The 18,616-nt window shown below is 38.8% G+C and overlaps 1 protein-coding gene across 1 annotated transcript in view; it reads left to right on the top strand.

Annotated features, from left to right (window-relative positions):
- LOC122799902 (glucosamine-6-phosphate isomerase 1) overlaps positions 1–6,089 on the top strand; it is a 344,019-nt gene extending 337,930 nt beyond the window's left edge. The window contains exon 7 of the mRNA XM_044069285.1: positions 4,824–6,089. Coding sequence (XP_043925220.1) covers positions 4,824–4,882 — 59 coding nt within the window. The 3' untranslated portion in view covers positions 4,883–6,089. The remainder of the gene's footprint in view (positions 1–4,823) is intronic.
- The last annotated feature ends 12,527 nt before the right edge of the window (positions 6,090–18,616 follow it).

Genomic DNA, 18,616 nt, shown 5'->3' with positions numbered 1-18,616 from the left:
AAACATTTCGGGCATCTTAATCAGGACTGTAGTCAGAAATATGTATTCTTTACTCAGACTTCATGTTGTTTCCACCTTCCACAGCTTAGCTTGTAAACATTGGATAGAGTTGTGTGTGTATCTCCAAGTGTTAGTCTTACAGATGTAAGAAGTGCACATATTTTCAGCTGTTGCACAGATCTTTGTAAACAATTAAACGGTGTTTGCTATATGTACCATAAAGTGTTTGAGAGATGCTATACAAAGTGGTCTTTACTGAGTACACTGAATATTCAGGGTTGTACTCTTGATCTTGGGGGTATGCTATGCGCTGGTGAGTCTAAAGAACTGCCCAATACTTACTAACAGCAGAAGTAATGCAGAGGTACTGCTTCACAAAAAGTTATGGGCATCTTAAAGTAAATATCTCAAAAGAGGTAATAGATGGCTACAAGAAATCCTGCAGAAAAAAACTGATGTATCATTTTATTTTATTTAATTTATTTACACATGTTGCCTGGGTTAGTCCCACTAGGGCAAGGGCCTCTTTTGTGGGAAGACTCAAGGTATATTCATACTGACTAAGGGAAAATTGGTCAGGACACTGATGGACTTCCCCTACTATTTTCAAGCACTAGGTGGTGTCAGAGGGCAGTCACTTAGTTCTTGGAGAAGGTACAAACATTGCTAGAGAACTTTTGGAGACAGTGTCAGAGATTGATAAAATTCTAGTTATGGAGTTGGAAAGCAGTGGCCTGGATACAGAGAATTTAGTGAAGGAAGGAGAACCAGATGAAGGAGAGGAGGTGAGCTGAACTGCTGTAATTGATCAAGTGTTACAGGAGCAGTTAGATAATGAAGGTGGATGGGAAACAGAAAATTTACCCCGAGGATTACTGCAGTGGCTCTGCTGGACAGAGACACAGGGAACTAATGGCTCTGCTGGTCAGAGACACAGGGAACTAATCTAAGGGGGTAGCGAAAGCCAACACACTCTGGCTAGGCTTATAAATGCCCTTATGCAGATAGCCTAGTACTTACTTATGAACCTATGGAGGTTTTGTAGAGAATAAAGATTAGAGGCTGAAAGTACAGAGGCATGTTTGGCTGATGGAGTAATCCGTTTTAAGAATGTCTCGGTAGCTAGTACTGTGGATGACAAAAATGAAACAAAAAAAATGTATGCAAGTGTTGTAATTGAAGGAACAAAAAGCAATGTTCAAAGTGAAAAAAGATAACTGACAGGAATAAAGGGGGCATAAAGGGGGCAGTAGCTTCAGAAAAAAGGACCAATGGATAGAATAAGAATTAGTCAGTGCTGCTATTGAGAGGTATGACTTTATGGACAATATTATACTGCCATCAGGATTTACTTTTGGCTACAAGAGCTTTGATGCATTTGGGGTCTGTGAAGTAACTTCTGAAATTTTTTCAGTTGCAGAAGAGTTTATGGGTGAAATAGAAAAAAGAAAAAAAAACATATCACATTGGAACAACTTTATTTTTGAGAACTTGCAGTTAAAAAGAAAGTGGACTGTGCAGTTAAGAACTTTAGAAATTGAAGAATATGAATTTTTATTTTTTTTAATTTTCTGACAAAATGCAATCAAGTTAATGACATAAATATATGATAGAAATGTATGGACAGAGGATGGGTAGTCTGAGTTTCACTGAATATGCATGATGGAAAATTACAAGATTTTTAAAATAATATAATTGTGGAGGGGAAAAGAGCAACTGCTAGATTAGCCAACTGAAGGCCTGCTTCTGTTGTAAAGATGAAAAATATTTAGTTCAGGAATGTACAAAAAGCAGATGGCAATGTGGGAAGCAAGGCCACACTGCTAGGAACTGTATAGTTTTTTGAAAGAAATGCAGTGAGTCTGGCCATTTTTGTTTGAATGTCTAGTAATGGAAAAAGAAAGGATGCATAAAATCGAAATTGAGAGGGGGAAGACAATATATAGAAAACAATATTCAGGAAGAAAGTTTAATGGCTGATATAAGTGAAGAAGAAATTGACAGAAATGTGACCCAAAGTGAGGAAAACAATAAGGAGAAGGAATAATGGTAGGAGAATTTTAGAAACAAGTAAAATAAGTATGATTGGTTGGCAAATGAAGAAGAGGAACATGGTGACTCAAACTGGGTAAGAACAAGAGCAGAAGGAAGTTAACTATATTGGAGGGATGTGAGAAGGAGAAAAAGAAAAAAAGAAAAACAGGAGGAAAAGATGCAAAAAAGTGAAAGGGATGATTTATGTATGTTGGGACTAAATGTGAATAGTATAAGAAATGAAGTTTAGGGTTTAATGTTTGTTCAATGGTACAAGAAGGAAAAAGACTGATGTTTATTGGATACAAAATGTGTGTTGCACAATAAAAATGAAAAAAAAGGAAACTATATAGGACAAAATATTATATGGTCAGTAAGACATGAAATGGCTGTTAGGAGAAGATGAAGTAAAAATATTGGGTATAACCATTGTGATACCAGGAAGGCCCGGTGATGTGTGAAAAATGGAAATTGTCAGGTTGATAGTAATATGTGCATATGCAAACTTGTCCGAAAGAAGAAAAATGTTTGAAAACCTAAAAAAAAGTGGAAATAAACATTTCAGTAGTAATGATTGGGGACTTTATAAGGTAGGAAAAGAAAAAAGAAAATAAGCTGTAAGGGGGATAAAAGAAGTGTTGCAATGTGGAAACACAAAGCTAGGAAAAAGAGAGTGAACGTACAAAAATGAATTTTTTAAAACAAAAGATAAGATTATATTATGTATTCAGATGACATGTGGGAAGTGATGGTAGGGTACAAGGAATAGATTTGTTTTAGGATATAGAGCAGTATGGTCTGTGCTACGTGATAATGAAATTATAAAAAAGTTAGCTAATAAAATGTTAACAAGAGATGTAAGTAAATAGAAAAAAAATGAAAGAAGGTAGTAGACCATGGAGGGGAACGTAAGACAATGAGATAATTTTATTTAAAGTGGACAAATTGGTGGGTAGTGCTCAAAAAGAAACACAAATAAGTCAAAGTAAAGGGTTTGGTGAAATAAGATAAATGGAATACATTTTATTAGACGTGAAAAATGCATCAGAAATCAGGTTTGGTGTAAGTGGGAAATATCAGAACAATGGAGATAAATTCTAGAGTAAATGAAGTTGATGGAAAAAAATATTCATCCTTTAAAAAGAAGGTTTGCATGTTAAATATGTATGTACTGAGAAAGAGGGGAATGTTTGGGGAATTACATATATGATTCTTGGAAAAAATGGAAAAAGAATTAAAAGTATTTTTTTCACTTTTACTTTGGGATCATGACTCAATTCAGTTATATAGGAAATTGTATAAAACATAAAAAGGAGGAGGTTTAAATTTTAAATGAAGCAATTTGCATATTTGGCATCTCTACACCTTTTGGGATTTTAAAATATAAAAGAGAAAGAAAAGTAATTTGATGTGGAAAATACTATATGTGAAATATGGGGTGATAGGCAAAATGAAAAGGAAAAGAAAATAAGTAAAGAGAAGAAACCGAAAAAAGAATATAATAAGATGAATTTATGGACAATTAAAACTGATAATCATATAAACTGATAATGGAGAAATATTTAGTGTGTTAATGGAAAGATCATAAGGATGAGGCTAAAAAAACAATAAAAATGAAGGGAAAGATTTGAAGAATTTCATGAGGGTGGAATTTTTTTATAGGGATTATTATTGAATAAGTTGCCTTTAAAATATATGAAATATAAAGGAATGAAGAAGATAAAATGTAAAGGTTTTAATGAAGAAGAAATGACAAAGCATGATTTTTAGATTTAAAAAAGACATTTTTTGGAGGGGAGGGATTCAAAACAATGTAAGTGGGAAGGTTTTTGAAATATAAATGTGGGCATAATATTGTATGGAAAACACTGAAAAAGAAAAGAATATGAAGTTGACAAATGGGATAAGGTATTGATGGTTATAGATATGAGTACTGTGGAAAAGATATGATGGATTGTATGATTAAAATAGGAATGATGATGTGTTGGCTGAAATAAAAAGATATTTGGGGAGGGAAAGGTGGGGAACAGAATCAAAGATGTTAAACTGAAGATGTAAACTATGGAAAATATTGCAAAAGTTGTAAATATTGTAGAAATGCAAGTAGAATGGAAGGGGTGTGATGAATTAAGATGTATATAAATAAAACAGCCCCTACTGTTTTTGATCAGTGCCACAGGATCTTTCAAGTCCTTCTGAGCTAACACCAACTCAGGCAGATATGGCCTCTACTTAGTCTCATTTGAAGGACATCATGCTCAGGAGTGCAATGCCCTCATGTTGCACTGCAATGTGTCAGTACTGGAAAAATGAAAAAGCACTACTTTGTCTGTTGTATCTGAACACTGGCCATTTCATGCTGAAGTCAAAACTGGCTGTAACAGGACAAGTGGAAGAAATGTATCCTTGTTTTTGCTGAATTTTGCTTACAACCAAATTTACAGTGCTAGAACTAATACTAATCTGGTTATCAGGAAGGGGATTTGCAGTTTCCATAATGTTTTGAGTTATTTATAAAGATTTGTTTCTGTAGAATTTCTTTGTATACACTTTTTTTGTGGTACCAGTCCTTATGACAGTTACTTTGATGGTACTAGTCCTTATGACAGTTGGTTTGACATGTTTGTTCTTTTGTTTCATTTTGATGAGTTGCTGATCAGAATGCAGTTTGTAGATTCTTTGATTTGGTAAAGATCCTTATGTTCAACAGTTGTACCTCCACACAACTTGTTTAACTTACATTATATCCAAGTCTGACCACAAACTTCTCTTATCTTATTGTTTTTCAGGACTTATGCATGTTCACAACAGGCTCATTGAACCATTGTACAGCATCAAGGCAAAATGAGATAGAACAAATGTGGCAAGACCCTCTATAGTGACTGAACTGCACCTGATGTCTATTCCAGTGGCTTCAGGAATACTGATCACTGTTGACAACTGTTAATCATATAGTGCTTTTTATATAAAATTGTACACTCTTTGTAAAAGTGGAGAACTGGGTGATGATTTAACCATTTTTATAAAACATTATCTTTGAACTTTAAAATGCATTTATCCATTTCAGTCTGAACAGGCTGTTTTGACTTAAGGCTGTAATAATTTTATGGTATATTTTTATGTCTGTCTTGTATGGATGCACGCACACAGTTTCTGCAGTGAGCCTAGGTCTGTCTTTATTATATCATCACATTGTTACATAACCCAGTTTTGCAAATGAAACCGGTGAAAGGTAGGCAGTATTTATAAAGGAAGGTTGTAGTTTTGTTCTTAAATCAAGCTGTAAAGTTTCACTTCAAACAGTAGATCTGAGTGGTCTTTGTGAATGTGACAGTCTAAACCATAAGTTCTGTAACACAAAAGTTTCATAAATTACTAACTGTTAAACAGTCCGGCATTTAATTTAGAAATGACAAGTGGAGTTTTTCTTTAAGTGCTTCTTTACAAATATTTGTGGAGGGTAAATAACATGTAGTAAAAGGTGATCACCTAATGACATTTTTATGCTGAAAATGCAGTGCACGAGGTGAGTGTTTTAGGAATACATCTGGGCTCTTCAGACATATAACTAAGCTGTTTTACCCCATTTAAACTGCAGCTGAGTAAGGGGTAACACTGGCATAGACCACAAATGTGGTCACATTCTTTTCCACTCTGGCAATAAATAGCCCATCAGTCTTCTAACCTGCTTTTGCAATATGCCGTGCTTCTCCTCAGGCATGACAATGCTGTCAGTATAATTTGTAGCCAATTCAGGTGCTTCTTAGTGACTTAATGGAGATTACTTTTGTGCATGCGGATGTATTTGTAGTAGTGTGTGTCATTTCACACACTACTTAACATCTCCTTGTATTCCTATGCTTCATGTATAAATTTCCATGTACAGTATATGTGGATCTAAGGATATGGCAAGTATTTAATATTATGCCCAGTATTAACGTATATACTGAGCATTCTAAGCATTTCAATTTTGTACAGTCATTACAATGTTCTACAGCATTTGTTTTGATTTCTGTAACAGAAAAGAAACAGTAAAAATGTGTATTTACAGCATGCCTGAAGTGTATAGTTGTGTGCTGTTTGGGAATTCACAGACTGGATTTTCAAAAATGAATCGTCTTATAAAAGTGGTGTTAACCTTTACAGTGGAGGTGTAGGTTTGGGGGAACTGGAGTCTTTGATTTGTCTTTTTTTTGTTCCATTCATCCAGTAATCTTTAGATCTTCTTTAAGGGTAGTCCATATAATAGTAAGTGCTAATACTTGGGTTTGCTAGCTTATTGTTTCTCTTTGTTGTAGCTTGATTTTCCACATTGTTTCTCTGTGAAGTCTAATGCTGGTATTGCATGTACAGATATACCTGTATAGAGGGTACAAGATAACCGTGTAAGTTCAGCATTTGCGTGCACTGCCATAATGTCATCACTCTGATTATCTGTAGTTCATTCCTACAGCAGACAATTTCTGCTGCTTATCTTGCTCATGTACGCAAACAATTTTTGACATAAAATTCAATAAAAATGTGGAAAGTCATCACTTAACTTTTAGATGAAGGAAGAATGACATCTCATGATCTCATTAAATCACTCAACTAATGTACTTATGGTAGAAAAAAATGCACCTAATGTGTTTCACACCTAGTGCAGGTTTCCTTTAGAGTCTGGTGTTTGCCAGTAGGCTAGTAAGACACTTAAATCAAAACTTTTAAAAGCCTCATACATACCTCTCAACTGTACAGATTTTTGCAGAATGTCCAGATTTTTGCCTCATATTTTTGGTCCGTTTTTTTTTTCATAAAGTTGTGGTTTTCTGGCTAATCATTAAAGATAGATGACAGAAAATAATGACAGACGATTGGGTTTCAGACTTAATACCCTTCAGAAAATTCATTATAATGCAAAACCTGTTATTCTGTCAACTTTCTAAGTTTGTAAGAGCAATATTTAAAAATTGTCCCTATTTTTGGGCCTTTGTCCCCCCATTATTTACGTCTTTGTCCAAATTTCTTGCTCTAAAAAACTGAGAGGTATGCTCATTAGCTTATTTAACTGAGAAGTAGTTAATAATCACTAAATAAGCTTTCTAGGACAAAAAATGTGTTCAAATAAAAAAAAAAAGTCACAGAATGAAAAGGAGGAATATAGTGAAGAGTGGAAAGCAATAAAAAGTCAAAAGAGACAGTTCCTGATATGTCAAAAAAGTGCCCTGTAGGCTCAGCAGGGGAGACCACTTCCTGTTCAGCAGCTTCCAAACTGGGGTAAGCAAAGCTGGCTGCTAAGATGTACTTAGCGGTATCTCTTACGCTGGTGTTTAAACTTTTAAAAAATAAAATCAGAAGAACTGCTGGTACCTTTGACTAAGCCATGAGATATGATTGTTCAAGAGCAGGAGTCTTCAGCAAGGCATAGAGTATATTATTTTTCAAAAACCTACGCCTATAACTCTTAGAAGGATGTTCTGTCCTTCAGTTCCTGCTGTGCACACTTCCGTCTTGTCTTCAATAAACTACAAAGTGTTTGACTGAGAACATACCCTCAAAAAAGCTAAATTACTGTAAGAACAACTTGTACTGGTTCACTTTTTATAGTGAAACAAAGGAATTTTTGCAGGTCCTGATGAAGGGCTACAGTGGACAAAAAAAAAATGAAGAGGCGTGTTTTCAGTGTCCTGTGAAGGAAACTTGGAATTCTGTGCGGAGCAGCTTGATTGTCCTACTTTTTCTGACTCGTACCATGACAGTCCTGTTTCTGACTCGTACCATGACAGTACCACCTTTTAGTCATCTGGCTGCTCCCAGATGGTACATTTATAGTAATAGTCTAATACACTGGTGATTTTTCTTTTGAATAGCTAACAGAAGACCCATCTGCAAAAAAATAGAATATATGCACATGATGTATTTGCCAACGTTGGTTATGTCTCCTGCATTTCTAACATTCCAAGAAGTTAATTATCAACATGCTGATTTGCAGCCCTCAAGACTTAGAAAAATTCAGACCATCTCTATAAAACTCTTAACGGTTAAACAGGATTTGTATGATAGCCATAAAACAGACCCTTGTATTGCCTCTCTCTTTTGTCGTCATCACAGTCCAAAAAGACTTTGTCCATCCTCCATTAACCCAAAGAATTAAAATTATTGTATGGGTGTGTTAGGATGTCTGTACATATGGTATTCTGGCTATTATGGCTGATATGGAAACTGCTGATTTCTGACTTCAGATATAAACTTCACAAGTTAAATGCCACAGGTGATAAAATAACAGTAATGTGCTTATGATGCCCTTGATACTCTAGGTTATCCATGTGTTAACTCTAATGAAGGTGCACGTGGCTCAAGATAGAAAACTGTCCTGCAGATAAGAAAGGACAGTTACTGGATGCACCTTGTTTCTCAGGACTTATTTTGGGGTTAGCATGCAGGTGTATAACAGACCTTGAAAAGAAAACAAACAGGATGCTCGTGTATGCAAATGTTTCATACCCCTACCTCACAGTTTTCAAAAGTTCTGTCCCAGCAAACCCTTTTTGCCATAGGTAAGTGTCTGTCCAACCACTGTTGAGCCAAAGGTAGCCCAAGTAAAACCAGCTTCCAAGGAAAGGAAAAGAAGCATCAGTAAAGGCCCTACAAGTGACTATAAGCCGGCATTCTTCCCACATACCCTTTTCCAAGTTGCAAATGTGTTTCCTAAAGAGGAACACTAATGCATATACTTTGATCTTATCACATCTTTACTACTGTAATTGACTTTTTTTCTGAACATAACCATGAGAATCTCTAATGCCTTCAGTTAGTACAAAATACAGCAACCCAAATTTAACTAGCGCTATTTGTTACTGTCATTTATTTAACAGCAATAGTATGTGGACTGTATTAGCTGCCTATATCAAAAAGATGCGAGTAAAAGACCTGAGAGTTGGTACAGAATAATTAAAAATGACCAGTAACATAATGGAGTTTATTATAGGTTCATAGGTGTGTACTAGGCTAATAGCCCTGGAGACTTTTACAAGCCTAGCCCATAGGATTACCCTGGCATCGTGCCACCTGACCTTAGTTCCCAGAGCCTCTGTCGAGTAGAGCCACTGGAGTGATCCCCGGGGTGAGTTTTCTGTTTCCAAGCCACTCATCAAAATTTCTCTTGAAGAGGGCCAGTGAGGCGCTCTGTTTGACATATATGGGAAGCCTATTCCATAGCATCGGCAGTCTCTGGGTTGTGAACCTATCCCTCCAGCTTGTTCTGTTGATTGTGGTAATGAGGTTGAGGTCTCTGGACTGTGTAGTGTGGAGGGATTGAGATTTCTGTAGATGTAGCATTTCTACAAAGCTGGGTCAGACATGGTTTTGTAAGTCAAGCAGAGATCACCTCTAAGTAGGCGATATGAGACGGAGAATACTTGAGTTTTTTGTCTGTCCATATAGGACAAGTGTTTAAGGCCTCTTTGTGAGGTACTTTTGCGACCTCTCCAGTTGTTGCAAGTGTCTAGTGAGGTACATGCCAAATGGGGCATTGTACTCGATGCAACACATCCAGTAAGTATTTTTGTCTCGTGCAAGACTTCTTTAGACTGGATGAATAAAATTAAATTAAATTGGTAAAAAGTTTGATTCCCTCAGCCCTCATTTGCCTTTTGTGTGACCTTGTGAAAGTCACTAAACCAGAAAATCCTTGGGATAACTGGGAATTTGGGCTAGGCTACTCAGTGGTCCCATGGACTGCCATCCTAGTAATTCCATATGAACTGAAGGCCCGTCTGTAATGGCATGGATAAATGTTATTATCTAGGTTGGGGGGGTGGCATAATTAAGTTGTTCACCTTATGACACAAAGTAAATGGTTTGATTCTGACTTGGAGAAGCATGGCTAGGCTTTAAAGGGCCCCCAGAGGTCTTTACTAGTAATCGCCTATGAACCTATCCTTATTTTATATTCTTGGTACATAAAAACGTTATTAATGATGTATCAGCCTTCTAGATCTGTACAATCAACTGACTGTTGACTACTTGTTAATCCTGGGCTTCATGTAGAATGCTCAGTTCAAGTTCCCTTCTGTTTTCTTGCCTGCACTGATGGAATTCCATACCATTTGAACATGACATTTCATTAAATTCCTTCAGTTTGTTCACTGAATCCCTCAAGGTATTTTTTATTTCAAAAATATGTTAGTCTGATATTATCTACTGTATTATATGTTTGATTTTTATATGTAATGCTTTTATATATATATATATATATATATATATACACACACACACACACACACACACACACACACACACACACACACATCTATATATATATATATATATATATATATATATATATATATATATATATATATATATATATACACACACACACACACACACACACACACACACACACACACACACACACACACACACACACACACATATACATATATATATATATGTGTGTGTGTGTGTATGTATGTACACATACATACATATAGATATGTACATGCATACATGGAAGTGGTTAAAATAACTCCTGAATATCAACATCCGTTTTGTTAACGCACTTCCTAGTGCACTATCCTTACAGCCCATGGGGGTTGGGTAATATTACCCCTTCAATGGGGATTGTGTGATCCCAGAGTTAGTATGTACAGTTAGGGTGGGGTGGTGAGTGCAGCAGTGTGGAGTGCACCCTGGCTAGAGACAATGTTTTTGTCTTTTTTTTTTTTTTTTTTTTTAAAGCTGATTGCATGTTCCGAGGGTATTCCTCAATACATGCGTAGCAGGGTGGCCTAATGGTTAAGGTGTTTGCCTTGCAAACACAAGGTGCAGAGTTTGAGTCTCACAAGGGATAATTGGCTAGGCTTAAAATGGCTCGCAAGGGCAGTTAGCTTAGTACTAATCTATGAACCTATAAAAAAAAAAACATTTGCATTGTTGACCTTTTGTTGTTGACATTAGTGAAGTTGACATTTGGGTGTTTTGATAATTGCTACAGAACAGTAGGATTTTTTTTTAACTTCATTATGTTTTACAAAGCAAATTCAGTGTCACTGATGTTTCGCTTCCTTTCTCTTTATAACTGTTATTGTCTGATTTAATTTCTTTATTGTCACAATTTGAATTTTATTATTGTGTTTACTGTTTAATTTGTACAGTAACAAGCTCAGGCTTGTACTTGAAGGAAAACTATGGGTTTACACACATTTTAGCTCAACTGCGAGTCATGCTACACTAACTACCCATTCATGTCGAGCAAAGCTCCTCATTGGCCCTCATTAAGAAAAATCTTGATGACTGGATGGGAAATAGAAAATTCACCTCGGGGATCACTTCTGCGGCACTGCGGGGGCACAGGAAAATAATTTTCTTGGGTGGCGAAAGCCAGGGAATCTTTTTGGCTAGGCTTATATAGGCCCCAAGGCCAATAGCCTAGTACCTACCTATGAACCTATGCTCTATCCCTGTAAACTCATCCCAGCCATCTACAGTTACGAGAATGCACAAACACATTTATTAGTCCTACCATGTCTACTTTTCCATAGCATAGGGCAGGAAAGCCTATCCCCCGATGTTCTTCATGTTTCACTGTTGCAGTCATTACACTTGGGTTATCTGCCTGCAGGTAGCCCTCAGTCGGCCCGAATACCAGAGTCTTGGGATTTCTGCGTCGGATGCTGCCGCTTCTTCCGTGATGTCGGGTCGTCAGGGGTATAAAACAGGCAGCCGACGCCATTACATTAGTCTTTCTTGCCGAGGAGCCCGAAGCAGAAGCAGTTCGCAAGTGCCGTCAGCCGCTAAATTTTCATTTTTCGAATTTCAAACCTGAAGTCTTCTAAAGCTAAGTATTCCATTGGGGATCCTTTTTTCTTGCTCTAACCGATGTCAAAAAAAGTTAACAATTGTCTTGCCTGTGGAAAGCAAATACCTCACAGAGATTTTCATTCTTACTGCGTCACCTGTTTAGGCCCAGAGCACGATGTCCCTTGCTGTTGGTTTTGTGCCTTAATGCCTGACCATTCGTCATCAGGCTTTGTCGCTAAATTCTTTCTCTCTCGTTCTCCGTATTTTGAAATGGCTTCGATAAGCCATCCGACTACCCAGTCTTCGTAATGATAGACAGACCGCATAGGTCCAAAACTGCCGCCGACGCCTCCGTTAAGCTAGTCACCAGTCCGCCTTTGCAGCCCCTGATGCCCGCTTCTTCAAATTCGCAGGCCTCTGCTGGGACCCATACGGAGTCCAGTATGCCACGAGATGCTGCTTCAACTATGGAACCTGCGGATGTCTCTACCTTGGATGGGTCCGGAGCTACTGTGCAGGCACCAGCTTCTGAGGATGTTTTCCGACCTACCGATGTTCGAATTAAACAGACAACTTTGTTTTTAGCTAAAACTACTGAGGTTCTTAGGCCCAGAGTATGCACTACACTTAGAAAACCGGTGACCAAAGCACATGCTCAAGCTCCCATGCCACAAAAATAAATACTTAGAATGGCTGAAGACCTTATTACCTAATTAGGGGAAGCCAGCCTTCCCCTGCTAAGAGACAAAGAATTGAGTTTCATTCTGATTCTACAGACCAGGAGTCCAATTACTCTGACCTTTCTGATTGTCAGGACATGCCCTTATCAACCTATGAGGATTCAGATGCAGAGGAATCCTTTCGCTCTGCCTCCCCTCCAGAGGATTTTTCTTTTGGTGAAACCTTGCATATTTTGAGAGCATTTCCGCTGGGAATACCAGGACTACCCTCAATCCAAAAAGAGACTCAGAGAATTTTTAAAGCTGCCTCAGCACAGGCCTCTAGCTATATTCCCTGTCCTGGATGTTGTAGATGATGTCTTCATTGAATCCAGTCTTACTCCAGACACTTTACCCCTGGCCCCTGGAAAACCTGGCAGGTACTACAGAATACCTGATTCTCACAAATTTCTCTTCAAGAATACTACTACGGATCCAGAGACCATTTCCCAGGGACCTAAAGGTATTAAGGCTACTACAGCCAAAATCCCTACCCCTTCAGGCAGGGATTCCAGAGCTTTAGACAGATGGGGTAAGAAGGTATATACCTCTGCAACTCTTGCCATCAGGGCATTGAATTGCCAGTTTCACATGTTGAAGTACCAGCAACATATTATGGAACTGATTCAACAAAAAATGGGGTTACTTCCAGATTGTGCAGAAAATAAAGATTTACAAGAGTTAATGCATTCTGCAAACTAAGTTAGTAAGCATACTTGCAGTGTGGCTTTGCCCTAGAAGCGTCTTGCAGGGCTGCAGTCACTGGGTCTGTACTTAGAAGGCATGCTTGGCTGAAGCAGCAAACATTGCCAGATCATGTCAAATCAAAATTACTAGACACTCCTTTAAATAAGGACTGGTTGTTTGGCACCAAAGCAGAAGAGGTTCTTAAAAAGCTGGAAGAAAAAGCTAAATCTATGCAAACTGAAAGAATTCTTACAAGTGCAGCCACCTAGATTCAGTAGGCATTGGCCTTCTAAAAACTGGTACTTTCCAGCCCCTTTCAGGCCTTCTCAGTCCAAATCCAGGGGAAACAGGCCACCCAGACTACAGTCTCAGGGTATGTAGAGATCTAAACAATGGAGTGCTCCCACCTCAAAAAGAGGGAGTGGTAAGCCACCCCCTTATGGATAAAGCTTACAATGACTTTTCAATCATCCTTCCCAGCCCTGCCCAATTACTTGTGCCCCTAGGAGGAAAACTTGCCCTTCATGCAAAAAACTGGATGTCTATTACTCAGGACCGATGGAGCCTAAACATTTTATTCCAGGGGTACAGATTCTACTTCCATTCACTGCCAACCCCAAGCGGGTTTCCAGACCTTCCTCCAAACCAGTGGGCAGAGGCTCAAAAGCAAGTACTTTCCATGCTCAATGTCAGAGTTATTCAACCTGTTCCAGTAGAACAAAGTGGGCAGGATTTCTCCTCCAGACTTTTCCTGGTGCCCAGAAAAGAGGGCTCTTGGCGCCCAATCCTGGCTATATCAATTCTCAAAACCTTTCTGGTGGTCCCAAAATTCAAGATGCTTACCCTGCAACAGCTTCTTCCTATGCTAGCCAAGGATGCCTGGTTAGTCACTCTAGACTTAAAAGAAGCTTATCTGCACATCCCCATAAGGGAATCATGCAGGAAATATCTACACTTCAGGGCAGGCTCTCTATGCATCATCTGTTCTCTGCACTTCCTTTGGCTTATCTACTGCACCCAGAGTATTCACAAAGTGCCTGGCTCCAGCCATTGCATATTGTAGGCCGAGAAATATCCAAATTTTCCCATACTTGGACGATTGCCTGATTCAGGCGGACAGTCAGGAATTGCTACTTCAGCACCTGGCATTTGTAAAAAGCCTTCTCACTTCACTGGGATAAACCATCAACGAAAATAAATCACAACTGGTGCCCAGCCAATAAATTGTATTCCTGGGAGCAAGCTTGAACACAACTTCCCAGATGGCATTCCTCACTTCAGAAAAGCAGGTCTATTTAACAAACTGTTTCAAACTAATGGCCAACAAAACCCAGCTGTCTGCAAGGAAAATACTGCAAGCCCTAGGGTCCATGGCCTCATGCATTCTGCTAATTTTCCTGGAAGCTGCAACCTGGAGTTCTGTACACACCTTCACCAAGCATTACCACTTACCTGTTTTTTTTTAAATCCAGAGCTGGATTTGCTACATCAGTCTTACAAGGCCTGCTAGCTAGGGCTAACGCTTCTTGACTGCCTCCACCCTTCCTCAGCTTTGGGAATCAACCCAAGTGTGATAACTGCGACAGTGAAACACAAAGAACATAGTACAGTTGTGTACACTTACCATAAATGTAGATGTTCGAGTGTATTCACTGTTGCAGTCCTGGTTTCCCCTCCCTCCAGCCCCCTGGCTTTCTCTATCCTTTCTACCTATCCTCTTTATGGCCATCTTTTATGGCAGGGGTATTTGCTTTTTATTGTAGGTGTTTCACACCTTGTAATAGTTTCCTATTTTGGGGGCTCCTGACATCTGGGGCAAGAAAAACTGATTTAATGGCGTCAGCTGCACGTTTTATACCCCTGATGACCTGACGTCATGGAAGAGGTGACCGCATCCGACGCAGAAATCCCAAGACTCTGGTATTCGGGCCGACTGAGGGCTACCTGCAGGCAGAATAACCCAAGTGTGATGACTGCAACAGTGAATACACTCTAATATCTACATTTAAGGTAAGTGTACATGACTGTACTTTGTCACCCCTCTCTCTGGAACTGACAGCCCAAATTCAGCTAATATTCTGCACATATCAGTTTTTACTGTTGAAGAAATGGATAGCCATGGTTTTATCCTACCTTCCTCCTGCACATTCCTGTATTGCTTTCCCTTTGTTTTCCCCCCCCTGCTTGCTTCCCATTTCACCACTTTCCTATCTACCCCATTATAATATCTATAATCTGATCAAAAAATAGAATCACACACAACACACATAAGTAGCAGAAAAAGCAATGGATCCCTTTACTTTTTTATCATGCACAAACATCAAGCGACGGTAAACAGCTCTACAATGATGCAGTTACCTCTGCACAATGCCGCATAACCCCACTGTGCTACATCAACACATACACAATAGCATGTGCTGAATGTACTATATAGAATATGCTGAATGTACTATAAAGAATATTTTTACTGCTTGCCCCAGTTCCTGGTCTTGTTTGGAGTGAGGAGAAGGAGTATTTTTGTTGTTTTACTTTAGTTTCTCAGTGATACCTGTGTGTTGGATAGTGCCCAAACCCTAGGTGAGATCAGGATAGCCAGTATGCACTGTCTTACCTTCATACAGGCCTATCACACAGAATCAATGGGCTGTGATAACATTACAGATCACATACCGTGTGACTCGGCACATACACCTTCCTGACATGGTTGAATACACACTTCAACATAACCTCCACACAAACTGTGTTCTTGTAGAAGGATGTACATCAACATGAATCCATCTGAGTTGGGGGGGACAGCACCCGATGCATGCATGTATAGACACATGCTGACTCTCATCATCTGCGAAGTAGACCAACATGTCATCATGGACCTTTTATAAATGGACACTAGCAGTAACCCAGCTGTATGAGTTGTTAATGCTACATCATGTCTGTTACATCTGTTAGATGTCCTCAAAGAGGTCATTGAAGGCATGCATGATGACACTTTCATCCTTTTGAACTTGACAGATCCAAGGCATTTGACACAAATCCATACTGAGGTATTTACTCAGTACTGTCACATGTGGCCATAAACACCTATATCACCAAGTGGGGAGACCACTGTATCACATTCGTGGCATCTAAATATGTTGAAATGTGTGAAGTGAACTATATCTCAGGTCTGTACATCACAGTTGTCTGCTAGGCCCTTTCCTGTCTATTATTTTAGTCGCAGACATCGCAAATGACATACACAACCTGTGTCCAAACATCTGTCTGAAGGACTACAGATTGTGGGCAATCATTGACTCCATCTGTGATATTAGTATAATACTGACAGTATCAACACACACCAAAGATTGCTGCCACAGCCATGACAACACCTGCAATGACACAAAAAGATGGGGGATTTTGTTGCATCAAAAAAACAAAACAAAATCACAACCCAATTATAATGTAGACATCACACCCTATAATCAGACCAATAGGCATGTGACCTGTGTCCTGGGGTAGATGGAATATGGAATGTCCAGCATATGGCCACAGTGCTGACTCCTGCCTTGTATGTAACACTACTGAGTACGTGAAAGGCATCCACATCACAGGCCGTAATACCCCCATAATTCATAGCCTTCATCACACCAATAACTGAGTACAATGCACCCTTCTTCATGTCCCTCACCACACATCTTCCAGTGATGTGTAACTGAAGTGCACCACCTTTGCCACAGTGAGCTGTCACACATCTTATTGGCTATACCTAGGTATTCATTTTGTGGGATAAACATTACTGTCTGAGGGTTCAAAACCCCATCAAGTTGTTACACCAGATGCATATGTGTGATACCTGTTCTGGTGATGCACACAGTACATACATAGCTGTTTGACAACTTTAATGGCATAGGTAACATTTATGACTGTACACCAGTCAACTAGCCTGTATTGATCATTATTTCATGGACAGGTATAGCAGTGTCCCTCCTAACACCTTCAGTAGATGTTACAGTGCTAGGACAGTGTGCATGAATACCCTTGTAGAGTGCAGTGTGTTTCTGCAGCACCATCTCTTATCACTCGTGTCATGTCAGAGACATGGAATGATTTTGGTGATGTCTGATATTGTCCATGATTGTGTGCATTTCTTTTAGTGTTGTTCATGAGCCTTTACCTGTGTCCCACTTGCTGGAGACTTCTGCTGAGATTACACTTTTATAGTCAGGCAAATCAGTTTGCACAACTTCACAATATGCACCCTACCCCAACTGTATGTCAGATCCCTAACAAATGTCCTCTGCATTATTCATGTAAGGATGCCTATCTCACACAGACATCCTCCCCATTGTTATGTCACCTTATGTGGCAGTCACATAATACACATTTTCACTGTACAGTGCCTACTGTACCATGTAGATATATGACTGGTGTTGCTGTTACAACTGTCTCATTGACATACCCTCATCTACTGTACATTAGGTTGTTTCACCTGGCCTCTTTCCCTGTGTTCATTCGTACAATTCATCTGTGTGTCCCTATTCAATACCACACACTTCCCGTGAGTGTTTATTTTACATGGCAGTCCATGTACCCTTACATATCATTTACAAAGCATTGGTACAGAATGCCAGGAATGGAATTTCACAACACTCCGTACTGTATACCCTGTTCTGTACTGTTTGGACCATATACATAACTGTCATACCTCTCAATTGGGCAGATTATTGTAGTATGTCCAGATTTTTGACTTGTATGTTTTGGTCTATTGCTTATAAAATTTGTGGGTTTCTGCCATATCACTGCAATGCAAGAAATCTGGACAAAGCCCAACATAATGAGGGGACAATGTCACAGAAATAGGGACAGGTTTGACATATTTGCTCTTTAGAAATGTACTAGAATAACAAAGTTTGTCTCAAGATACATTTTCTGAAGGATTTGAAGTCTGAAACTAAAATATATGTAATTATTTAGAGACATCAATGCAATGATGCAATGACTGATGTCTCTAAATAATTATATATATTTTAGTTTCAGACTTCAAATCCTTCAGAAAATGTATCTTGAGACAAACTTTGTTATTCTAGTACATTTCTAAAGAGCAAATATGTCAAACCTGTCCCTATTTCTGTGACATTGTCCACTCATTATGTTGGGCTTTGTCCAGATTTCTTGCAGTAAGAGATTGAGAGCTGTGAGAACTATATATGTTGAGCTCTGGTCATCCCTATGCAACCGACTGTGATCTAATGTAAACAGGATTGCTATTCATGTTGCTTTACATGGATTCCTGGCCAGTAACACTTTTGCCAGGCACAAAAATGCACTTATTTATGTTTAAATGCAGTACAGGACATGAATACGTAATGAGCGGTACTGCTTACAGCACTTCACCATGCACACATGTAAGCTCCATG

Source organism: Protopterus annectens, chromosome 4.part0, assembly GCF_019279795.1.
Source record: "Protopterus annectens isolate FY-2018-M chromosome 4.part0, PAN1.0, whole genome shotgun sequence".
In the NCBI taxonomy this organism is placed as follows: Eukaryota; Metazoa; Chordata; order Ceratodontiformes; family Protopteridae; genus Protopterus; species Protopterus annectens.
The sequence above is the reverse complement of the archived record's forward strand: the minus strand, read 5'-3'. Positions and strand labels throughout refer to the sequence as shown.